At 40.3% G+C, this 26,884-nt stretch overlaps 1 protein-coding gene across 4 annotated transcripts in view; it reads right to left on the bottom strand.

The window, feature by feature from the left end:
* The window catches only part of LOC132384691 (SWI/SNF complex subunit SMARCC2-like), a 124,780-nt gene that overhangs the window by 31,523 nt on the left and 66,373 nt on the right, over window positions 1–26,884 (bottom strand). For 3 of the 4 annotated variants that reach the window (XM_059956056.1, XM_059956059.1, XM_059956057.1), the window contains exons 11-18: window positions 19,430–19,560; window positions 13,463–13,522; window positions 12,198–12,235; window positions 9,085–9,215; window positions 4,421–4,492; window positions 2,309–2,422; window positions 816–969; window positions 488–604 (exon numbers count right to left, since the gene is read on the bottom strand). In XM_059956056.1, coding sequence (XP_059812039.1) covers window positions 488–604; window positions 816–969; window positions 2,309–2,422; window positions 4,421–4,492; window positions 9,085–9,215; window positions 12,198–12,235; window positions 13,463–13,522; window positions 19,430–19,560 — 817 coding nt within the window. The remainder of the gene's footprint in view (window positions 1–487; window positions 605–815; window positions 970–2,308; window positions 2,423–4,420; window positions 4,493–9,084; window positions 9,216–12,197; window positions 12,236–13,462; window positions 13,523–19,429; window positions 19,561–26,884) is intronic. The other variant, XM_059956058.1, reaches the window with a different exon arrangement.

Here is a 26,884-nt window from a genome sequence, read left to right as displayed (position 1 = left end):
CAGAAATACATCTATAAGACTGTAGACCAAATTTCCATTTTCAAAACAATAAGACTAAGAATACTTGTTTGTTAAAACTCTTTCTAAAGGTCCTTACAAGAAATTAGTACGAATTAAGTAATAATTCAACTCATTGTTGTTCCTTTCCTTGCCCTGCGGTGCATCGGACAGCAACCTTGCTGTTTCTTCAGCATTTTTTTGTCTGTTTTTTCATGAGGCCAAGTTGCTAGCTTAACATTCAACCCAGCATAGCTGGAAAGTGTGCAAGGAGTCGGCCGGATTTGAACCTCCGGTGCAGATGGCACTGTGCCACCAGCCGGATAATTCAACTCATATGAAAGATGAAAAACTAGCTTTTATGGGGCATGTTTGGGGAAAATGAACCTACGGGTCCCTTTCCTCCTCTCCTCTATCTCCAGCTAATTAAGTGACAAATCATTAGAGGAGATGAATACAAATCTTGGATCAGCTTGAAACACTGGCTTACCTTAGAAGGAATATTTTTCTTTGCATACATATCTGTACGTAGTCCAAAATTCTGCATATCAGGAGCCTTCTCTTTGTTCTTATCAGGAAAATTAAGCATTTGCTGGGATGCAGATGTCTGCCAAAATTATAACAAATTAATGCAAATTTCCAAATTTTTCCACTTGCTTTAAAATGTTTGTACCAAGAATGCATTTTGATCAGTTTCTAAACCCATTCAAAATGCCAGCAGAGGGGGCTAAATGGAACTAGTTTCATTAAGATATTAACCAAAGCGTACAGCCCTCCGCTTTATATCTTTGGAGACTTTTATGTTTACAAAGACTGACCTGTGGAGCTTTGGGTTGAAGAGGCACGAGGCCAGAAGGTGTATCTGCAAGCACATGAAAATGTGACGTTGGGGGAGGACCCATAGGTGTTGGTCGACTCTCTGCATCTACTTGGTAATTAATAAGTCCCCATTGCTCAAGAAAAGCATGCACCCTGCAGACAACCAAGAAATATCAAAATAAATGGTAGATTTATTGATTTAGAATGTGTCTTTGTGCAGCCACAAACAGATATAATTCATCAAGGTGTGAAACAACTATCATGAAGGAGGAAGTAGCTAGCATAAATCTGACGAACAACCAAGTTTGTGAAACAATTACTGCTTAGTTAAAAGGCACTAAAAAGTAGATTTCCTGTGCTACTGCGCAAGGTAACATGGAAAGCTTAATCTACAAAGAAAATTTCAGATCTCAGCAGGGAAAGAGTACTGCTTTACATTATACGTGCCCATTTTTGCACAGCTGTACTTAAGCACACAAATATCTGAACATGTTACTTCTTAATGCTGTGTTCTGGTCACATTTTTGTGTAAATTTTACACAATTTACACAACAGGGATTGCTGAGGAGGGGAGGGGTTTTATTGTGTCTTGGAGAAGATTTACACTACTTTAGGATGAGGTATGTGATGAAGGTAGCAGGATGACTATCCATCTGATTTGGTTGGTAAAATTGCAACATTCAATGATCCGGTTATACTTCCATGCTGAATAAACTCTTCAGCAGCCTTTTGTATTTTCTATTTGAAAAATAAACTTTACTCATAAAAATATAAGAAATACAAAAGTAACACATGGTTTTCTTTACAATTCAAGGTGTTCAGTTTATATATTCATTTGTGTTATTAAGTCCATATATTTGTCATGTTCACACATTCTATGTACAATGCAGCGTTGTCACTAATGTGGTTGCTTTGGAAGAGGCCACATCCATGGCACATACACCAATTGTTTGAAAATGCTTTTCCACTGAGTTTAGCCCCTTAATATCTAGTGGTGGTAGGACTACAGACTACAGTCTTTCCTCACAAATTCTTTGTGTTGGCTGAACCAAGTTTCGTTGAGCATGTACTCTAGCAGCCTGGAATGTGCCAGGCTGCAGCATTCCCTGCAAAGGCATCTTGTTTTGCAGCAAGACCAAAGTGTGTGATAGTCATTCAGTACTACTTGATGGTTCTCTTGGTATGCACCCTTGAATACAGCCAATAGACCAAAGATCTGTTACACAGCTGGGATAAACCTTTACAAGAGTTTGCATCCTTTTCCAGACCTCCTTTGCAAATGCACAGTCCAATGAGTAGATTATCATTTTGTCCTCATCATAGCTATCCTGGGCTAGTTTCAAAATGGACCACATCACAAATTTCCTTCAGTGCATTAGTGACTCCCTGAGAACATTAATGAACCAGTTGGGTTTTCACAGTAACCTGTTAGCTTTACATGGGATTATGAAGTTCTTTAAATAGATGTTAACAGTTCTTGTTTATTACATACCTCATTATTGCACAGACATCCCCTGCCAGATTCCGGCGACATGCTGTTGACGTGAGGTACTCCTGTGGATTCAGACGGTACGTGTCAATCATGAAATTACGATAGGCAAGGTAACTGGGGAAGAACAGGATTAAAAAGATAGTTGAACCATCAATTTTAAAATAGCATCACCATTAAGAGACTTCATAAGTCTAACCACATCTGTCCCAGTACTTTAGAACCAGGGTACTCTGCAACACCTCAGCACAGCCTCTGCAGATTGAAATTAACCAAGCTAGTTAGATTCCTTGTCATATGAACTCACCTTTCACCAATTGGTATGTGGGAAACATCAAGTCAACTAACCCACTTGAATCTATTTCAGCTTCTTCATTGGTCTGTTCTGTGATCAATTTTCCCTGGGTGCTCCAATTTCCTCCCACATCCCAAAGACATGTGAGTTGGTAGGTGATTTGGCCACTGTTAAATGCTCTTAGTGTGAATGTGAGCGGGAGAATCTGGGGGGGGGTGGGGTTGATGGGAATAGAGTCATAAAACATTACAGCACAGAAACAGGCCTTTCCATCAATCTAGTCTGTGCCAAACCATTAATCTGCCATTAATATGAGATACAATAGGTTACTGAGAAAAATAATGGGAAATAGGATTGCTCTGAGTCGGCAGAAATTCAATGCCTGATGTCATATGAAACGCCTACCCACCTGTCTCTTATCTTTTAGCTGCAAGATGTACTTGTCCTTACTCAGCTTCATTTATTATTAATTTGAACCAATAAAATAATTTTTCAGTTAAATTATAATGCCTGCCTTTGAAAGAGGTAATTGTATGTTCAGAATACATTATATGACAGACTATAACAATACATATGGAGTTTGGCTGACCTCCTTAATGTTGCAGTAAGCAGCAAATTGAAAGGTGATGACATCGGCAGCAACATGACTTTGATATGGCCCTGATTCCAAGAAGCTGAGGTGACCATGAACCTGACCTCACCTCCATAGAAATGTATTTCAGGCACGCATAAGATTGCATCTGAGATCTCAGATTCCAATGAGGACAAAGAACGCAGCTTGATCATTAGCTCTTTAAATAGCATGGTTTCAGAAGTCTCCCCGCCTCCCCCAAGACCAGTCAGGAGGCAAATTCTGTGTATTGATGACATCTTACGATTCATTGGATTCAAAATATGGAACATGCTGTTTGCTTACTAAACAATGTTTACAATAAACAAACTACACTACTGCCCAGATTGTGGAATCAAGGTGCTAGTAACTGGACTTGTCTTGTGCTTTATGCTGACCAACTAATACTTTGAAATGTTGTTCATGCTTGAGAAGGTGTAAATTGCTATGTTCCTCTTAAGATGATATCTAACCCATTCAATTCAAACTTATTGTGAAACAGGAGGACATTCAGCACATCAGGTCCACGCTAGCTCCCAGCAGAGCAATCCCATCAGTACCATTCCCTTTTCTCTTGTTTCCCATCAACTTATTTTCTCTCACATGCTCATGAACTCTCTCTTTGAGTCTTCTGTCACTTACCTACACTAAAGGGTAATTTATGGTGGGAATTTAACCCACCAACATGTATTTGGGCAATGGGAAGAAACATGATCATGGGGAGAATGTCTCTTCTCCACATAGTGATTGCTGAAGGTTAGGATCAAACCTGGGACACTAAGTGCTGCATCACCATATACCACTATCCTGACATAATGCTACTTCGAATAAAACAAGCTTATGCAACTTTAAAGTTTCGGTAGCGACAGTCATGATATTAATAAAAGAAACAAAGGTGCACTTTGGACTCCTGTTCATGAGGACTTGATATCTGAATACCCACTCTTGTATTGCTGTAATTAAATGAAAAATACATGCACAGCAGAACCCAATTAGTTTTGCATCTTTGACTTTGAACTTCATATAATGACACACTTAAATGGGAGAACTACAAACTGGTGAATTGGTGTTATGCCATTTAATTTCATTCATGTTTCATTATTCATTTTATCCAAAGTCCTCAAATGTATTGCAGGCCTGGAAACCAGTCTTAGCTAATTAATATGTTCTTTAGAAACCACAACAATTTATCTATTAACTAAATACTTACATCTCCGGGGTTTTGGATTTATTTTTCCCATTGAAGAATTCTGGGAGAGCTCGACGCTCAATGGCATGGACGCTGTTGAGAATAACAACAACAATAATTGAGATTTTCTTGAAATTGTTGACTACTACTCTGTACAGTTGGGCCTCCCAAAAAGGTATAATTATATCTTCCAATGGAAGCCCCATGGCAATCTTCTCAATTTAAATGTGGAGTTTTTTTTAATGTCTTGTGGCGACCCACTTTCTGTGCAGGCGAACCGGCTCACAAATAGCCAGCGCATGGGGGGAGACATTGGTAATGCACATTCGATGTCATTTCCGCCCGGAGAGGGCGGGCGCTAGGGATTTAAATGCCAGCACCGCGAAGTTTGAATAAACTAGTCTTGAAACGTGTCGTTATTTCAGCGCTGTGTGCAGCATATCTCTACATTGGTGACCCCGACGGTCCAAACGGGATTTGGACCAAAGATGACCGACTCTTCATCTGTTCATGCAGTTTCGCTAAAACTGCTGACTTTCTGGACGCTGCGACCACGCGTGTGGTTTAGCCAAGCAGAAGCCCAGTTCCAGATTCGGTAGATATCCTCTGATTCCACGCGTTACTACCACGTGGTGAGTGCCCTTGACCAGCAGATGGCCGCCCAGGTTGCGGATTTCATACAGTCGCCCCCGGAAGAAGGCAAATATGAAGCATTCAAAGCGCTGCTCATTGGGACCTTTGGCCCCTCACAGTGTGAGCGGGGTGCCCGCCTGCTTCACCTGGATGGTTTGGGAGACAAGACTGCTGTCAGCATTGATGAACGAGATGCTGTCCCTGGCCAACGGACACAAGCCCTGCTTCATGTTCAAGCAAACGTTCCTGGAGCAACTGCCCAAGGACATACATCTGCTGCTGGCCAACGCAGATTTCAGAGACCCCCGGAAGGTGGCGGCCCGGGCAGACGTGCTGCGGAAAGCCAAGAGGGAGAGCGTGGCATCCGTCAATCAGATTGCCAGGCCACGCGCCCAACAGCAGACCAGACCAGGCCCGGCAGGGGGGCGCACACAACACAGAGGCAGTAGTGAGGAGGCCAGTGAACAGTGGTGTTTCTATCACCAGCGGTGGGGCACAAATGCCCGCCATTGTCGCCCACTCTGCGAGGGCCAGGTCCAGCTGCCGCTAATGACTATGGCGGCAGGCCACCAGGACAGCCTCTTGTACGTCTGGGACAAACAGTTGGGACGCCACTTCTTGGTCGACACCGGAGCAGAGATCAGCGTCTTGCCCCTGAACAGGGTACGACCCGCAACAGGAAGCCAGGACCCACCCTGAGGGCCGCAAACGGCAGCACGATACGGACCTACGGCACCCGCACAGTGGAGCTGCAGTTCGGCGCCAGCCAGTTCACGTGGGACTTTACACTGGCTGCTGTGGCCCAACCACTCCTGGAGGCGGTCTTCTTGCAAGCTCACAGCCTGCCGGTCAACTTGCAAGGGAAAAGTCTGGTACATGCCGAGACTTTCCAGACATTCTCCCTGGGTGAAGCCAAGTTGCCGGCCCCACACCTGGACTCCATCACGCTGTCGGACAAAAAATTCACCAGAATCCTGGCGGGGTTTCCATCGATTCTGGCACCGCAGTTCACGGCAGCCATCCCCAGACACGGGGTACAGCGTCACATTCCAACCCAGGGACCACCCCTCCATGCCCACGCACGAAGACTCCCCCCAGAAAAGCTCCGCCTGGTGAAGGAGGAGTTCAAGAGGATGGAGGAATTGGGGATCGTACAGAGGTCCGACAGCCCATGGGCCTCCCCCTTGCACATGGTGCCCAAAGCAGCCGGGGGTTGGAGACCATGTGGTGACGACTGCAGACTGAACGAGGCTACCACTCCAGACCGCTACCCCGTGCCGCACATACAGGACTTTGCAGCAAACCTGCACAGGGCAAGAATCTTTTCCAAAGTAGACCTCGTCCAGGGATACCATCAAATCCCGGTGCACCCTGAAGACATCCCCAAAACAGCACTCATCACCCCGTTCGGCCTGTTAGAGTTCCTCCGAATGCGGTTCGGCCTGAAGAATGCCGCACAGACGTTCCAGCGGCTAATGGACGCAGTGGGACGCAACCTGGAATTTGTGTTCCTCTATTTGGACGAAATCCTTATAGCCAGCAGTTGTCGTCAGGAGCATCTGTCTCACCTCTACTCCCGCCTGAGTGATTTCGGCCTCACGATCAACCCGGCCAAGTGCCAGTTCAGTCTCGATACCATCAACTTCCTGGGCCACAGGATTACCAAAGACGGGGCAACACCTCTGCCCGCCAAGGTAGACGCGATCCGCCACTTTGCCCGGCCCAACATGGTCAAAGGCCTGCAGGAGTTCGTTGGTATGGTGAACTTCTACCACCGTTTCCTCCTCAGCAGCCCGTATCATGCGCCCTTTGTACACCCTGATGTCTGGTAAAGGCAAGGACATTACTTGGGACGAGGAGGCCGCTGCCGCTTTCGTTAAAGCCAAGGAAGCCTTGGCAGATGCCGCGATGCTGGTGCACCCCAGAACGGACGTTCCGACTGCCCTCACGGTGGACGCATCCGACACAGTAGTCGGTGGGGTGCTGGAGCAGCTCATCGAGGGGCGCTGGCAACCCCTGGCATTCTTCAGCGAGCACCTACGACCACCCGAACTCAAGTACAGTGCTTTCGACTGGGAACTGTTGGCACTATATCTGGCAATCCGGCATTTCAGGTACTTCTTAGAAGGCAGGCCGTGTTCACGGACCACAAACCGTTGACCTTCGCATTCATGAAGCTGTCCTGTCCCTGGTTGGCTCGCCAGCAGTGACATCTGTTCTACATCTCCGAGTACGACAGACATCCAGCATGTCTCGGGAAAGGACAACGTTGTGGCGGACACACTCTCCAGACCAGCTGTCCAGGCACTGTCCCTGGGGTGGACTATGCAGCACTGGTGGAGGCGCAGCAGGCAGACGACGAGACGCCCAGCTACAGGACCGCAGTCTCGGGTTTGCAGCTGCAGGACTTTCTTGTAAGCCCAGGTGATAGGACCCTCCTGTGCGACGTGGCAGCCTGGAGGCAGCGGGTTTTCGACTCCATACACGGTTTGGCGCACCCAACTATCAGGACAACCATCCGGCTGGTCTCCAGCAAGTTCGCATGGCACAGACTTCGCAAGCAGGTCAGCGGATGGGCCAGAACGTGCGCTCAGTGCCAAACAGCCAAGGTGCAGCGGCACACTAAAGCCCCGCCGCAGCAGTTCGAACCCACCCACCGGAGGTTTGACCACATTCATGTGGATGTTGTGTGCTCCCTACCAGTGTCCCGAGGAGTGCGGTACCTCCTAATGATGGTAGACCGGTTCACAAGGTGGCCAGAGGAGGTCCCGCTCACCGACACATCTGCCAATTCCTGCGCCCGAGCACTGATCGCAACCTGGGTAGCACGCTTCAGGGTACCAGCCCACATTACCTCCGACAGAGGCGCCCAGTTCACCTCCAGCCTGTGGTTGGCTGTGGCCAGCCTGTTGGGAACGCAGCTGCACCACACAACTGCCTACCACCCACAGTCGAACAGACTGGTGGAATGCTTCCACCGTCACTTGAAGTCGGCTCTCATGGCCCGCCTGAGAGGACCTATCTGGGTGGATGAGCTTCCCTGAGTCTGCTTGGAATTCGTACAGCACCCAAAGAGGATCTGCACGCCTCATCGGCTGAGTTGGTGTATGGCGCGCCCCTGGCCGTCCCGGGAGAGTTCATACCAGCCCCAAGGGGGTAAGAGGAAGAACCCGCAGCAGTCCTGGACAGGTTATGCGAAAGGCTCGGCAACCTGGCCCCCGTACCAACTTCACAGCACGGACGGACCCTGACCCATGTACCCAAAGACCTGCAAAACTGTAAGTTTGTGTTTGTACGAAGGGGCGGACACCAGGCGCCACTACAGCGGCCGTATGAGGGGCCATTCCGGGTGATCAACAACAACGGGTCCACGTACGTTCTGGACATTGCGGGGAAAGAGGAGGTTTTCACGGTGGATCGACTCAAACCAGCCCATGTGGACTTGGCGCAGCCGGTCGAGGTTCAGACACCGCGCTGCAGAGGCAGACCTCCCAAACAGAGGCTGATCCAGACTGTGGACATTGGGGGGTGTATTGCCGGTTCTGGGGGGGGGGGTTATGTGGCGACCCACTTTCTGCGCAGGCGAACCGGCTCACAAATAGCCAGCACGCGGGGGGAGACTTTGGTAATGCACCTCTGATGTTATTTCCGCCCGGTGAGGGCGGGCGCTAGGGATTTAAATGCCAGCACTGCAAAGTTTGAATAAACTAGTCTCGAAACGACTTACCGACTGCGTGTCGTTATTTCAGCACTGTGTGTAGCACATCGCTACAGTCTGCTGATAACTAAGAATTCAAATTTAAATTACTAAAGTCTGCACTTTATTAATTGCACGCACTCTGGTTTTGAACAGATTATATCCAAAAGTAAATTCTGAAATGAGGGAAATTCCTAAGGTTTAAGTATAATATCTAAACTTTACTTTAGCTTGATCACTTTCTTCTTGTCCTCCTTCAAGCAATTTCAATACACTGTAACAGATTATTATTCATCACAATAAAATACGCTAACCTCCATATAACAAATAAAAGCGCCAACTGCCTCAGGTGTACCTGTTGTAGTCAAACCAAGCTGCATAGCTGGGTATAATGATATGGTGAGTCTGCTCTGTAACATTGTCTTCATGCAAATCGGGATTCTTAGTTTGTTCCCCTTTGTTTCCCGCAGAAACATCTTCCTCGTCCTGGTGCAGAAAAGCACAATTGACCATCAAATGCAATCTGGAAAGTCCTCTTACAATTTTGGACCACAATACATTACTATCAACAAACAACTTAAAGGAATTTAACACGTTTAGAGTTACAGCTAAAACAACAGGAAAACTAGAACAACCCAATCCAATTGTGACTGAATGTTGGCCAGTTCTTTACATGGAGAAAAGTAAACCTCATATTTCATCACTCCCAGTGGGTACCCATTTCAGTTCAACTTCTCATTCCCATTCTGACATGTCTGTCCATAACCTCCACTACTTCCAAGATGAGGCCAAACTCAGGCTGGAGGAGCAACATCTCATATTACTTTTGGGTAACCTCCAACCTAAGACATGAACGTCAATTTCTCAAACCTTAGTAACTTCTCCCCCCACCTCTTTTTCCATTTCCTTTTTTGGTTACACTCTCACCCCTTTCCTTCTCCTTACCTGCTCATACCACCTCACCCCACTTCCTCCCCCGCTCATGTTACTTTGATATAGAGAAACTTACTTCACACATTTCTGCATTTATATCTTTGTAGCCAGTTGTCTTACCCTTCAATTTAGCTTGTTCACCTTGGCCTCTGCCTCAGCATAATTTACTTTCACCACTCACTTCTTGGTCTGAACAAGGAGTCAGCATGCCTGTTTCTACTCATCTCAGCTTCATTTTCAATAAACTAAATTTTAAAAACTTACCCTGTGGGTTTTTTTTTAAAGGATGTGTTGGGCTGTATATAAATGTGGTTTATTGCTCTATTACTGCATAAATATGGCCTAAAGTGTGATCAGATCGTCACACAAGTCCTAAAATTAGTTCAAGAAAACCCAATTAAATAAATAACAAAAAACATCATACCTGTTCATTTATTTATTGAGAAAAATGATCAATATTACATTTACATGCATTTGTTGGAAAAAGTATGTGAACCTTTCAGATTATCAGTTCATTTAAGGGGAAATAAGAGTCAGGTGTTTAAGTCAATGGGATGACAATCAGGTATGAGTGTGGGGGGGCACTGCCCTATTTAAAGAACATAAACCTGTTTGTTCATGATCAAAGTCTGATCTTCACCACACAGATTTTTGGAAGAGTGCCATGCCTTGATCAAAGGAGGTTTCTGAGGATCTCAGAAAAAAAAGTTGTTGATGCTCACCAGGCTGGAAAAGGATACAAAACCTTTTCTAAAGAGTTCGGTCTCCACCAATTCAGTCAGGCAGATGAGGAAATCCAACACCGTTGTTACTCCCCTCCAGAAATGGTCGACCAACAAAAATCACTCCAAGAGCAAGGCATATCATATTCCAGGAGGTCACAAAGAACCCCAGGGTAAAATCTCAGGAGCTACAGGCTTGTCTTGCATTGGCTAATGTCAGTGTTCATGAGTCTACCGTCAAGCAAACACTGAACAACAATGGTATCCATAGCAGGACTGCAAAGAGAAAGCCACTACTCTTCAAGAACATTGCTGCCCATCTAAAGTTTGCTAAATACCATGTGGATAAGCCAGAAGACTACTGGAAGAATGTTCTGTGGTCAGATGAGACCAAAACAGAACTTTTTGGCTTAAATGAGAAGTGTTATGTTTGGCAAAAAGCAAAAATTGCATTCCAGCATTAGGACCTCATCCTGATTTGGGCCTGCTTTGCTGGCTCAGGACCAGGATGGCTTGCCATCATTGATGGAACTATAAATTCCAAACTGTATCAGCAAATTCTACAGGAAAATGTCAGGGTATCCATCTGTGAACTGAAGCTCAAGAGAAAGTGGGTCATGCAGCAAGCAGACTAAACACATTGATGAAGGTAGAGCAGTAGATACAGTGTATCTGGACTTCAGCAAGGCATTTGATAAAGTACCCCAAGCAAGGCTAATTAAGAAAGTAAGGAGGCATGGGATCCAAGGGGACATTGCTTTGTGGGTCCAGAATTGACTTGCCCAGAGAAGGCAAAGAGTGGTTGTAGACAGGTCAGTTAAGTTTTTTTTAAAAAACGCAGAAATTGGTGAGTGCATGGAATGGGCTGCCAGCGACAGTGGTGGAGGCAGATACAATAGGGTCTTCTAAGAGACTCTTAGCTAGGTACATGGAGCTTAGAAAAATAAAGGGTTATGGTTAACCCTAGGTAATTTCTAAAGTAAGTACATGTTCAGCACAGCATTGTGGGCCAAAGAGCCTGTATAGTGCTGTAGGTTTTCAATTTCTCTATGTTTCAAAGACCCTAAACACACAAGTCAATCTACCAAAGAATGGTTAAAAGCTGAAGAAATTTCACGTTTTTGAATGGCCGAGTCAAAGTCATGACTTTAACCCTATAGAAATGCTGTGGAAGAATCTGAAGCAAGCAGCTCATGCAAGGAAACGCACCAACATCCCAGAGTTGAAGCAGTTGTGTAAAGAGAAATGGTCTGAAATTCCTCCAAGCTGACATGCAGGACTGATCAACAGTTACTGGAGACGTTTGGTTGAAGTTATTGCTGTACAAAGGGGTCACACCAGTTACTAAAAGCAAAGATTCACATACTTTTTTCCAACAAGTATATGTAGTATTGGATTATTTTTCATAATAAATAAATGAACAAGTACAATTTTTAATGTTATTTATTTAATTGGGTTATCTTTATCTACTTTTAGGACTTATGTGAAGATCTGATCACATTTTAGATAATCTTTATGCAGAAATAGAGAAAATTCTAAAGGGTTCACAAACTGTCTAGCAACACTGTCACCTTATATATGTACAATTAACTCTATGTATACAAGTTACTTGTACATTGTGTTTTATAGGATTACTTTTATTTTTTTGTTTCTTTTTTATGTTCTTTATGCTTGTGTTTTTCATGCAGCATTGAATCCAGAGTAACAATCATTTTGATCTCCTTTACACTTGTGTTCTGAAGAATGACCACAAACAATCTTTAATCTTGAACTAACAGAGTGCACATGAATTATGAGTGAACAACTCTCTTACCTTGCCTGTAGTTTCCAAATTATCATCCTCTTGCTCATCTGGAAAAGAAAACAGAGGTCAAAAGTGCTTCCTTGGCTGGAATTCCGGCAGATATGTTATAAATAATGCATTTAAAAAAGAGCATTATGTCATACTACACAGTGAAGCAGGATGTGTGGTGAGGGGAAACAATAGATTAACAGCCTGAAAATTTACATTTTTATACTATGAATCTAGTTGTATTTTCATTATTCTAAAGATCTTCATCCTTTCAAAAGGGCAGCATAGGAGAACTGCCAGAGCACAGGATTTATAGGTTACGCGTGAAGTAGTGGATCACCATTGTGATGTACGTTCACATAGATGTCTGCTTGCCTTGTACACTGCTCTGCAGGTGTTCCAGAGTCAAGTTTACAAATGTTCACGATAGGCAGACTATGCTATTGGTTCACTTACCCACCTGGACTGATTTCTTCAGCAAATCTGCAGGCATTACATTCTACCTTTTCATCTATCATTTATATAAATTGTGAATTATTGAGGGCCAGTACTGAGACATGTCACAACCAGGCAGTGTCAATTTACTAACCTGAAATAAACACTAATTACAATTAGTTATATTTTGCTGGCAACTGATGTTTGCCTAATTGGTTTAGGGTTCCCTCTTTTGTCTCCACTTCCTTTCATAAGTAGTGATGCTACATTTACTATTTCCCAATCTATTATGGATATTTCAAAATTCTGATGCAATTAAAGTTGGCCTGATAAACCAGCTTAATGGTCAAAACAATTTGCATGAAGGTTAATGAAATTAAAACCCAAGCAGTCAGCCACTGTGTATTGCGCTGCTCTGCTATTGGAAAATGAAGTTTTGCTCATTAGTGAATGATTGGTTTTGTAAAATTGGTCGTTTCAGTTCTGCAGTAAAGTTATAGAGTATAGCCTGTGTGTTACTTGTAGTCTCATAGCTTATGCATGCAGTTTAAAACTCTGATTAATAAAATTCATGCTTGAACCAAAATCTGGCAATTCGGCACTGTGTTTTCCGAAGAAAATCACAAAGACAATTAGGAGCAAAATAAGGATGAAAGTGAACAGGTATTTAGTTGAGGGATACATATTGGTTCTGGTAAAAATTTAGATGGGATGATTCAAGGGACAGATAGGTAGACAGTGAGAAGGTAATGGGGAGAGAAAGTGAATAACTGGCTGAAAGTGACAAAGATAGACATGGGCACACTAAAGTGGAGAGATGTAGGATGATAGACAAATAGATTATTCATTACCTAGATCAGTCATAGTTCCACCTTTCACTGGAGCTGATTCAGAATCTTTCTTTGTATTCACTAAAAGACAAAATCTGATGTTACAAACACCACAGACTATTTGACACCAATTATAAACATCCACAATGAACCCCAAACTGCAATTAACACATAGTAGAATACACAAATGAACATTGCAAATTTGAAAGGAACTGTATCCCAGATGCTGTTTGAGTCTCACTCCTTCTGTGTGCTCAAACTTAAGAGAATGAAGAACTCTTGTTACTCATTAACAGGATCTGGAAATCATTAGCAAGTGATCATCTTTAATTAGTCTTAAGATGTTGGCAGTGGGCTGCCTTTTTCCTGGATCTGTTCTAGAAGCAATCTTCTAGGTTTGAAAACACAACCAAATTCTAATTGTGGTCCTACCAACTGACCTGATAGCATTAAGGAGTGCTCAGTGTCACTGGCTGGCATTGTGCAACTCAGTTTATTTGTGGAATGATTTTGCTATTGTCATTGTATGTTAAAAATATTTGGGAAGGATAACATGCATTGGCTTATTTAACAGGTGTTTTATTTGGAAGACCGGCTATCTAATCTTGCAGAATATAATATAAAGAATGAATATGGTAGTTAATTTATCTTCATTTAAGCATGTTTTATGTAAATTTTGAGTGAACAAATGCAGAGCAAGGAGCACAAAGAGCCCCTGCTGATGAGTTATAACATTAGCTCTAGAAAATTGCTGACTATGATGAGCAGTATCTATCTAGACAATAATGCTCAGGAAACATAAAAGGAGTATTGCAAAAGGCAGCGCTGTAACTGTTTGACCAAGAGGTAACAATGAAGCAGTTGTTAGCAACCTTTAACTCTTCCTAAGGCTTCATTCCAGCAAGATGACTCCGTTGAATGCAGAGCCAGTGATCCATCAGCACAGTGGTTTTTCTTCAGTATCAAGACTTCAAGAACTGTTTTGCATTCAATACATGTACCAGATATGGAATAACATCATTTGCTAATGGTCAAAGAAGGGTCTCAACATACTGTATCTCAGGGTGGTAAAATTATTCAAAACTGAATGCAATCTAGACTTTAATTGCTTATAGCCCTCCAAATACTCAAATTGTAGATGGACTTCCAATACAGAACAGTAGCAAAAACTAAACTGAGTTACGGAACCATCACTGAAGGTCTCATTTGTGTATTCTTCTGCTGAAACAGAACAGGCAAAAGAGTAATAATGATCCAGAAAATCGTAGAACTATCAAAACCGCAAACATTGCACTGATTACAGGGGGCAGAGCGTCAGTTTTTGAGAAGGCAATGCTTTCCAAGGGATGCGAAAAAATTTTAATACATTCATCCAAAACTGCACTGAAATATTAAAAATGAAGACTGCCCCAATTATTTATGCTTTCCACACTTTCCACACACCAGGAACAATACTTATTTTGACAGGCTGACTGCTGCATTACATTCGATACTAGAAGAAAGAAACACAACAGAGAGAGCATCCTTAAGTGAAATACCAGCTGAATCAATACATTATCTCACCATAAAGGCATGCCAATTGTGATCAACATACCATGAAATACTTTTGAAATGCTGTCACAACTAAAGTATGTAAACATGCCAGCCAATTATTGCGCAATTATTGATGTGAAAATGGACTGTGACAGCTGTCATAGAATTCTTTAGGTCTCTGCCCAGCTTCCAGTGTTCATTAAAATGTTTAAATCTTAAAGAATCTGTGCATTTCTCAATTACTCTGGCATGAGAGCTGACTTTTCAGAGACCCGAATAACACAAATCATGTTTGAGCAGTATACTGTAGCATCAAGACTGGCACTCAACTTGATTTTCATTCTATTGATTTAAATTAAAACAAAACTTAGTGACCAAGTGGTGAAGTTGAAAATTTTACCCAAAATGATCCATTCAAAATCCATCTGCTGGCACTGCTCTACAAGTCCTGCTGAACACCGCCAAGACTCTTAAAAGTAGATGTAGGTTAACAATTAAAACTTTGCTGATTAGTCATTTTGCGCCGAAGAGTTCTAGGTTTGGATTGTAATGGGATATTTTACAATATGTCTGAGATGGAGTTGTAGCAATGGTAATGGTGTTTGCATGCCTGATATTGATGTCAAAAAAGTCATTAAACCAATTTTGGATGAAGATTATCAGCAGCAAGAGGATGGAAGAGGATTAGAAGTTGATAGATTACAGCTTCCCCAGAATGAACTCATTTTGCTACCAATGAAAAATGAAGTCAATGAAGCAATTATACTAAAACTTGTAACTAAGCTCTCACTGCATTTCTTATTCTTTCAGTTACCTTTATTGTTTTCCTTTATGTTATGAATGAGAGTGCAGACCGAATGCAAAATTTCAGTGAATGGCATGCATTTCTATTTCATAAAAATTACTTCCATCTATATAGCACCTCATGATTTTTAAAAATACATCACAGACAACTGAGTGCAATCGCTACTACTTTTTAGGCAATAAGCAGCAGTCATTTTGCGCATAGCATGATCCAATAAAAAGCAGTGAGATAAATATGAGACAATGTGTTTCTTTTTTGCTGACTATGATTTTAGGGTAAATACTGTATAACATACCTGAAGCTACCCTTGCTCTTCCAATCATTTCGCAGGATCTTTAGTCCAATAGGTAAACAGTGCAATGGTGAAACTATTCACATGGTGGATATTTCTACAATATACTGTGTGCTTAAAGTGAGATAATCCGTTCTATTCTCTATATTATTTGACAGAAGTCCCTGATTATTTTTTCTACACTACCTGAAAAAATTATACTTTATTGGAAGGGGTATATTATTACTATCCCTATGTACTGCAGAGTCAGATGGTCTTGTTAATGTGCAAGGAACAATACATTTATTTTCAGGAGTAGGACATTTATGTATTGATTATTTTCTCTTGTCACCCTCTAGAAATGGACAGATGGCAACTCTCCAGCCACCCAGCCAAACTTCTGCTCAGATCAGAGACCAAATCTTAATATTGGCTCTGCACGAGTACAAAGCACTCTGCTGCAGCAAGTTTTCAGAATCCCTCACCCTCAAGTGCCCCCCAAGCATTTTACTGCAACATGAACAGTGGTCTTACATCATTTTGAGAGGTGCTTCAACCATGCTTGCTTTCTGCATATTCAGGGTCTCGCTTACAGTTACCATAAACACAAAATTGGACAATAAAATTCAAGACACTGTACAAATACTGTCCAAACTCTGGAAGACAGTCCCTGGTGCATCTGTTAGCTGACAATCATTACCTGTATCAACTGTGGCCAGGTAAGGTCTCTGTTCACCAGAAGCTAATCTTCTTACAAGGACTTATAGAAGTTACTAAATTGGGACAAGCATATTGCTGCATCAGTAATATAGAATGCAATGCTGAGTTGCTTATCCAGAATCATCACCTAACGCTTACACGGTTCAGGGATTTCAATGGAATGCAGAATATGTTGACGGCAGTTACTGCACAGCATGCGCAGTAACAGCAAATTAATTTCTAAGCATCTTGTGTCTGTTTAATGGTATGCATAATCTAACTTTCTCTGCTTCAGTTTGCTACTTTCTTTTATACACCTGTATGAATACATCTTATCAATCTTCACTTGTTCCCTTTACTACAGATTAATCATTGATAATCATATAGTGTGTGAGGTTTCACTCATAAAATATTTATATTTATTTTGACATTCTCTGAATTCAAACACAGGCTTGCCACTAAATTAGACACCATGCCCCATTTGTAAGTAGCTGGTCAACTTATCATTGCAGCTGAACATTAGTCCTAATTTAATTGAAAGCACAAAATAATCTTATTTATTTTGGAGTGTTGGGAGCTGTTCTCTAAAAATAGCAGGAGAAAGTTGAATTCATATTTAATTAATTCTGTACATTAAAAGTAATTTCATTCCAATAGCAACTTAACACTATATTGCAAAGCACAACACACTCAACAATATGTATATCACTGTAAACCAATTAGTTTAGCTCAAATAAATCTGGAGTGCAACTTTCTTCTAGTATTTCTGTTTTTATTTCAGATTTCCAGCATACACATGGTTATTTATTTATTTATTTATTTATTCATTCATTCATTCATCCATCCATCCATCCATCCCTTCTGGCCCTTTGAGCTACAACACCCAGCAGACCAAACGAGTTAACCCTAATCTAATCATAGGATATTTTACCATGACCAATTAAACTACCAACTGGCACATCTTTTGACTGTGGGAGGAAACCAGACCACCTGGAGGAAACCCACACAGTCATTAGGAGAACACAAACTCCTCACAGGCAATGGTGGGAATTGAACCTGGGTCACCCATACTGTAAAGTGTTGTGCTAACCATTACACTATGGTGCCTCCTACCCTATTTTGATATTGAAATAAGATTCAAAGTGGGTAAACTTATTTGAGAAGATCATTGGAGTGAATCATGGCTCAGATGCAGCTATGTTGCTGAAGATCAGGTTGGATGTGTTAAAGGCATCATATACATATAAGTTGTTATGGATTTGTGCTCTATCCCATACACCCTTGGCAACTGCAAACCATGTTTCTTAGCTCTCAATACTGGACAGATATAATCTGTGCAAAGGTGTTCTGAAACTATCATAATCTAATCAGACATAAAGGTGCAAAATCTTGAAGTGAACTGAAGCTCCACAGGGAATTTTGTAAATGAAATTCAAAGTTCAGAGTATATTTATTATCAAAGGACACATATATTACCATATACTACCTTGAGATTAATTTTTTGCAGACATTTATAGGAAAAAATTACAATAAACTATACTTAAGCAAAGACTGATAAACAACGAATGTGCAACCAAGACAAACTGTGCAAATATAAATAATACTGAGAACATGAGATGTAAAGAGTCCTCGATAGTGAGTCTGTAGGTGGCAGAATCAGAGTAGTAATGAATGAAGTTATCCATGGACGTTGAGCAGCTTGATGGTTGAAGGGTAATAACTGTTCTTTGTACATGGTTGTACTAAACCTGCAGCTGAGATACTGTGAAGGAAAAGCCTAAACTGCAATAATAGCTTTGAGGGCAAATTCATTATTACAAGAAAGCTGCCGGTTATGATTTACTAAAAGCAGAAATTTCAGTTGCCATGTAGCAGTTTCAATTATAACTTACAAGGTTATGGTTTGGATGAATGTTTATATTTTACTAAAACTGAAGAAAGGAGTTTGGGACAACAGAACATTGGTGATATTAATTGCTTAGCCTGATGTTTTAGCTGTTCCACTCAGACATATTGGGATTGTCTTGTGGGCCATCAGTTTTGCACAATTTCCAACTGTCCTAACTACTGCACGAAATAAGATGTCACTGGATTTTAAAAAAATTTTTGATCCTAACCCAATTTACTTCTCCATGCATATATTTCTGCCAAATATCAATAAAACATAGCTGCTGGTTATAAGGTTTTGAAAATGGCAAAATCAATTTCCAAGGTATTGCAACTTAGAAAATCAGAAATATTTACCAAACTCAGCACAGTTTGAGGCTTTATGTGATACATCTATGAAGAATCTGAAAGCTACTCCAAAACACACTGCATAATCAACAGTAACAAGAGAGAAAACAGTGTTGGGTTGTTTATATTTACAAAGCACATTTGAAAATAAGTAATTCTGATCCTTCACTCTGTATCTGTAGTATAGTGGAGCAGAAATACAACTTGAAGTAATTTTGAGTGGTTCTTGGGCAGTACCTTCAATTTGAATGTTAGTTTTCAGCTTTGGTATCTGGAACTAAATCCAACTTGGATTTCAGAGGAAGTGGCTCACCTTTAAGATAATGCAACTAAAATAAACATTGCACAGTCCTAATTTACTACCAACAGAATACATATCCATTTAAAATCAAGCGATCAATACAAATTCAGTGATTAAAAACATTAAACGAGAAAAACTTATTACCACTTTTCGGTAGTGTGACCTCTTCTACATTGGGGACAGGAGAAGGTTCATCCATGTCCTTGGTCAGATCCTCTTGGTCCTCCTCTCGATGTCCACGCTTTGACTTGGCATATGGTGTGGCAGGACTGCGTCTTAAAACAAGGTGCAATGCGGTCATCCGCTCAAGAGTACAACATTCTAACTCTTTCTTTATGTAGTCACATTCTATCACTATCACTGACAGCTACATTTATCCAATGCGGAAAATCATATGGAAAATGCTCCAGATACCAATACTGTCTCTTTGTCAAAGTTTGAGTGCATTTTATATTCAGTCAATTTATATGCAATAATGATGCAGGTGAGGATGGCTGCTACCAGAAGGCCCCAGTCAAAACAGGAATTGCTGGAAACAAGCAAGCTAGCTTTTCAATTTTTACCATCGTCCAACATCAACTTAAACAAATCTAACTACAGATCTGCAAACTTTAAAAATTTCTATCACTTTGCTGAGAGGTCATTTGGATATAGGTGTGCAGTGCAAAGCTACACTATCTTGGTTTAATATAGGCTGCAGGAACAAAAAAGATCAGATGGAACAAAAGCAGCTCAATGATCAATCCCACCAATGGATCATGCATACCTCTCAGTGCCACAGAATCTTGGCTAATTTAAAAAGGTGATTAAAAAAGTGACCAATTTAGAACTCTAGTTTTGTCATGGACAGAGATATTGTAATTGTAAAGACTTGAAGTTCATGGACCACAAGTGTGCTTCAGCCATATATTCACTTTTTCAGTATGTTGAAGCAACCAGCATCTCACACACAAAATTCAAATGATATATTTTGTAGATCACCTTTAAAGTTAACTTAGTTGGAACTATAGAAGTTGTGCTATGCGTGTCGATCAAATGTTGGGATGTTATTACATATGGGGTATATTTTATTTCGTTTACTGCAATAACTTGGTACAAAGCTCCAGGGTCTTGTTCCATTGTGTTTTTTTAAAATCCAAACTAAACAGGAGCAGTTAAAACTCAAGGTACATGGAGCTTAGAAAAATAGAGGGCTATGGGTAACCCTAGTAATTTCTAAGGTAGGGACATGTTCGGCATAACTTTGTGGGCCGAAGGGCCTGTATTGTGCTGTAGGTTTTCTATCTCTTGTTTCAACCTAAAAAATTATATCCCTGAATGACTGTTGTGTGGTATATGGAAGGCACAGATTGCTCAAAGAATAAGGAAGCACCTATAAAAAGACATTTCCCTCCATTCACTGCCCTTTACAGACTGTATGACTACAATAGAGTCTGAAAGTTCATTGAGAAGGAGATAGGGGTTAAAGTTTAGTGATGTGGGAACCACTGAGCAAACAAATCTGCAAAAACTCTATGAGTATATATGAGCTCAAGTTCTAGTCTTGGACAAAATAAAACTGATAAGAGTTAGACCTTGAGTGTGATCATCTGCAGAGAGACCAGAAAGAGGTACATGAAAGCATTGTGGACCTGGACCTTAATTTGAAACCTATGATAAAGGAAAGGAAATAGTGGGAAACCTACATCAACTCTGTAGTGCTATGAAGCAAGAAGTTACCTAGAGAAAAGGGGACATCTTTTAGTTATGTGGTGAGGCATTCCATAATTAAAGTTCAGCCAACCACAACTGTAAAGATATAAAAAGGTATTGGTGGAAAAACATCTTGAGAACAGTCAACAAACTGATAATTTTGCAGTCAGCTTTGAGGAGTTGAGTTAATGGGCCACATTCACAAGTGTAGTAACCTCATATTTCCTGCTCTTGAATGCATTCTGTAGAAGGAAGGGTTTGATATTCTGGTCAATGAAATGATTTTTGGACAAGTGAAATGTAACTCATTAATTTGGCTAGGTACCCATGTATCGGCAGAGAGAGTAAATAGGTTAATGTAGGAAAATTGGATCAAATAACAAGGGGCAGCAATAAAGAGACTGAATGGAATGTAAAATTAGAGGGAAACAGTAGATAAAGCAAGAAAAGCATAATGTATTTGGAAAATCATAAATACATTCAAGTCCTGAAGCAGGGTCTCAACCTAAAACATTAACCATCTCTCTGCTTCCACAGACTGCTTAGTTCCTCTAGCAGTATGCTTTTTGTTCCTAATTATAGCATCTGTCTCCATAATACCTCTGAATGTCAGGTTTAAAGAAGTAAAGCTGTACAGTCAGAGGTTTCCTACATTCCAGTCCTACTGATATTACAGATAACTAAGAAACATGGCTATAAATAGGCTCAAGAATTGGAACGGAAGGGGTATAAAATGCATCCATAAGGCTACTTCTACATATGAGGTTTGGGGAGTTTCTGATTAATAAGTACAAAGGAGAGGGAAATCAATGGAAGAGATTATACTGTAATCACAAAGATTAGAAGGATTAAGGAATGATATTGCAATTACAGAATACAGATGGGAACTACTTTGGAAATATGGACAAAATTAAAAATAGATATGGTAGATTATTATCGGTACATGCTACAGAACGTGAAAAAAAGATTATTCATAAAGAGCAGTTTGAAGTGAATAGTAGAACAATGTAACATGCCATTTAAAGGTCATTCCAATATCCATCAGTTGAATGGATAAATCAGGGAAACTCTTCAGGAAGGGCTGAGGTTACAAATTCACTGAGTCAATCAAAATGGACCACTAATGAGGCTAATGACTGAACCAAAAATTGACTGTTATGTTTGATATTCTGTAACCTTCCTAAGCTGGTTAGTAACCTGATGTTGATAAGCATCAGGGAATCTGTAACAGTATTCTGGTAAATTTATTACTGTCAAAGTTAAGTACAATAGCAACAAGCATAAAATACAAAATTGCAGATGCAGAAAAGCTAAAATAAAAACTGAAAATACTTAGCAGGCCAAGCAGCACCTATGGAGTGAGAAAGATCAACATTTCAGGTCAATGACCTTTCATCATAACTGTTCCGATGTCCTGGCTGGCTAAGTCCAGCTTTTTCAGCTTGTGTTTTTAAAATTAACAACATGCTGGTGGTGGAGTTTAAGAATTAAGAGTAAGGGGCAAAATGGTATATTAATCTTTAAAAATTATATACCAATTTCTAATTCTATCAGAAACTTATTTACTTGAAATGTTTTCCATATTAAAAGCTACTGGACAGCTAAGTTGTTCTCGGTCTCAGACTACTCACTTGAGAATGGGAAGACTAGCAAGTATGATGTCAAAGGCAAACTAAATCTGCCAAATGAGAGTTCACAATTATATCTTCTTAAATAGTGAATCAATAACAAAGGTTCTCACACAATCAAAATGAGTTCCAACATGTTAGAAAATCCTATCTTTCAAAGATCCTGTTTCACAGCAGAATAGTTTTTTTTGGGGGAATTTCCCCCCCCCCCATTTTTATATATTATAATCAGCTTTTTTGTTCTTCAGCTCTATTAATTGTATACATATTAATTTGTTGAAGTTTTGTATCATTCTATAGCTGTAGAAGATTACGTACCAATAAAAAGATTTTAAAAATGAGAATAGTTATTTCTTGTATTTAAAATTGCAATTTATTTCCTCATAAAACATCCTTTTACAGGAAATTAGGCAGCTCAAATAATCTGAAGCAAACTGAAAATAAAAGATTCTATTTTTGCTTAGAACCGGATGAGGTAAACAAAATAAACTATGCTGCATCATTCTGCTCTTGCAATTATCAAAGTCAAAGTCCTGTCCCGAGTCTTTGTGGCTCATCAGGCCGGTGCTTATGCCAGTTTCTCCTTGTAATTATAGTACTCGTAAAATAAGTTTGACATTAGTTCCAGCAAAAACAGCTTGAATGCTGTTTGGACAGTGGGAAAATATAGGTGTGCAGTGCTTAACAAAAAGCTAATGCAGTACCCCAAATGGTTAACTAGCACAGTAAATATACTCATTGGGTAGTATACTCATTGCAATTAATTTGAAGTTTCAATTGGCATAGCACCTCCTGTACAGCAGTAGGATTGTTTAAAATTTACTGGGGGAAGGAAATGATAAATAATGAAATGGAATTTTCTCAATTAGAAGATAAATGAAGCATAATCTAGCCAGAAAAAAAGTAAGAACTTCTCTTTTAGAATGCATTAATATTAAAGGATTGAATTTAAGTGACATTAAAGGAGCAGCTATTTAGAGTACTGAAGTAATAATGCAGAAGAGGTGCTTTAGAACATAGAACAGAACAGTATAGCACAAGAACAGGCCCTTTGGTCCACGATGCTTCTGCCAAACAAAACTAAACTTATCTGTCTACACATGACCATATCCCTCCATTCACTGCATGTTCATATGACTCAAGGTGGCATCCATCATTGAGGACCCTCACCATCTGTGACATGCCCTATTATTTTTACCACCATCAAGGTGGTGATATAGGAGCCTGAAGACCCAATTCAGGAACAGTATCTTCCCCTTCCTATCAGATTTATGAATGGTCCATGAACATTTCTTTGTAATTCCTTTTTTCTGAACTATTTATTTTTGTAATTTATAGATTTTTACACCTTTGCACTGTACTGCTCCTGCAATATAACAGATTTCACTTGTTGGTAATAATCGATCTATTGTGATTAAATTCATTAGATTTCATGTTATTACATCTTTAATTAATTAGATTTCATAATATTAGGACTTATTGTTATTAAGTCTTGCAGACTTCCTATTTCACTGGTTCATCCTTTGGGATGTTCCGCATTTTTTAAAATACTAGTTATCAAGTGTATGGTTGTGTGGTTTCCTGGTTACTGTTACAAGTATCTTCTACAATGCTTGGATACTAATGTTGATGCCAATGAATACTCAATCATTTCTATGGATTCCCTTGCACCTAGTCTACTTTGGCAGATGCTTTGCCTTCTTTTATTACCACCCTATCCATTTCTAATATATCCTCATTCTTCCATGGTGAAATAATCTTCAATTAAAAACAAGTCAGTAGGAGTATTAGTCATCCCCCGGATATTCATTCTCATGTAGTCCTAAGAACCTAGCTGCATAATTCAGGATGTTGCCTCTGGAGTGCATCTATATAAATTGAAAGCACCATGCACACATACATGTCAAATGAGCACCTAATTTTAATATTATTCATTCATAAAAAAAGAGTAAATAGCAATACATTTGCACAAAAAACCTAATGAAGAGAAAATAGTAAGCAGATATACAAACAATGTATGAGAATCTATTCCCAAAAACATAACTAGCAACACCAGTTCAAGCAGACTTGGCATATTTAAAATTATGTTTGGTCACCATCTTGTTTTCTGGTAACCCAAAGATCTGAAGTATTACAAACATATAAAAATATAATTTTTAAAAATCTTTAAACTTACCCAAAAAGTTGCCCCTGTCCTCCTGGAAATTTGTTCAATTAAGTCTTGCATTTACAGACCTACTCCCTTTCAAGAGCCTGAGGCTTAAGTTTTGGCCCTTTACTGCCATTTGCCTTGTTTTGCTCAGCTTGCTATCCCTTCCAAATGATATTTAAGTTTTACAGCAAGGTACACTCCCATTGCTTACTATTTAGATATTTTGCAATGCATCAGAAAAGGTAAAAGCAGATACAAGAGTAATTCTTTCTATTTATGCGCACCTAAAATAAATAATTGAATAGCATTAACATGAATGTACCAAGACCTGCGTTCTTATTTGGGCTTGCAGCAAGGGTAAAACCATGTATCAAAATGTTCTCATTGACAACATTTTGTTTCAACTATGAATAATAGACAGAAAAGAAAATCTAAATCACTTCAAATATTATATTCCTTTATCTTCATTATGATGACCCACATAAAAGAACATGTCCACTTGATATTATATGTAAGGAGAGCTTTTTTTAGATTATATATTATTTGTGACTTTGGGATTCATGAAGATCTATTTTCTGATTATTGACTGTTTATCTGATATTCTGATAATCTTCATTGGTCTGATGTTACCATCAAGAAATTTTCTATATGGATGAATGATTGTTTTAAAGAGAGAAAAAATCAGAGCAGAAGAAAAGTTGGATGGGAGGGAGAAAGCAAAACAAAGAGATGAGAGAGAAAAAAAAGACCAAAAGGAGGATACTATGCACCTGGGAACAGTTTGAGAGAGGGAGTGCACACACGAGAGGAAGGAAACGTTCTGCTAAATTGCTCAGGTTTAGTGTGTGAATGGAAATGCTTTCAATGTTAATAAAATAACAATATTGTGGGCACATGTCAGAGTTCATTTTTGAAACTGCATAGTATTCGAGTTGATAACTTTTGTTTCCCCCTTGGGGTGGAAGAGTTTCTAAGCAACCTTTCTAACTTGGAAGAAACACTACAAAGACAACCCTGCAAATATTCTTGTTGGATTATATGTGCAATTTCATGTAAATGCCCTTGAAATGAAACTTCCCATTCCATAAAACAAGAAACTGAGAGATCATTGCGCCCGACTTTAACTGCTGTTTGCTGCTGCAGCGTGGCGGCCTGCTTTAAAACTGACACGTTAGCGACTGGCCGTAATTGGTCCACAAGTACACTCATATCAGTCTACTTTGCGCACATCAGTTTAGATCACAAAACATTAAATAAATGACTGCAATTTTCAAGGTACTCCAAGCCTTTGGCAAACATTGATGCTGATTTCCCATCCCAATTATGAAGGCATTTTATTGGTTTGCAGCTAATATATCGCACCACTGGCTGTACTGAGCAACAGCTCAGGAGTGCGAAATGTGATTTTCAATGGGCGTTAAAAATTCTAATTGAATTCCTCAGCCACTTTGTTTTTTTTCTGTATGATTATCCTATGAGCGTTAGGAGTGCAAGTGAATGGTTGATGCTTGCTGCTGTACTACCTGGAAACAGTGCCCCAGAGAGCATATCCTGTAAACAGATGAGCAACATTGATGTAATTAATAAATAAAGAGGCCCCAATATGGGCAGATGATACTTGCTATAAAGGCTCCCTGGCCATTGCTGATAATCTAATTCTTGGGTTGAACCTGAAAAAGAAAAAAAAAACTTGGACCTGCCACGTTTGAAATAGAATGAAACATGTAATTTCAGAAAATGAAACTAATATTTTATTTTTGTATGACGTGGGATCACTCATTCCAATGGTCAATGCTAACTTTCAGAGCATTCCCAACAGTCACATTCCTCCAGTTATTTCCCTGTAACCTATTCTCTCTCACCTACGCATCAATGAACCCCCCCCCCCACCCAATTCTCTTACCACTCATTTACATTAGAGGAAATGTACAGTAGACAATTAATTTGTCACCTGCCTAGACTAGGGATAACGCATTATCCAATTAACCTTACAACTAGCTTGTCTTTGGGATGCGGGAAGAAACTGCAACTGGAGGACAAGCAAGCTCCATATGGATAGCAATGGAGATCAGAATCAAATGTACGGTGATGCAAGGCTGCAGGATTAACAGCTGAGCTACTCAGCCC

The sequence above is a fragment of the Hypanus sabinus genome, chromosome X1, assembly GCF_030144855.1.
Source record: "Hypanus sabinus isolate sHypSab1 chromosome X1, sHypSab1.hap1, whole genome shotgun sequence".
NCBI classification, from domain to species: Eukaryota; Metazoa; Chordata; class Chondrichthyes; order Myliobatiformes; family Dasyatidae; genus Hypanus; species Hypanus sabinus.
This window is presented reverse-complemented; position numbering and strand designations above follow the sequence as displayed.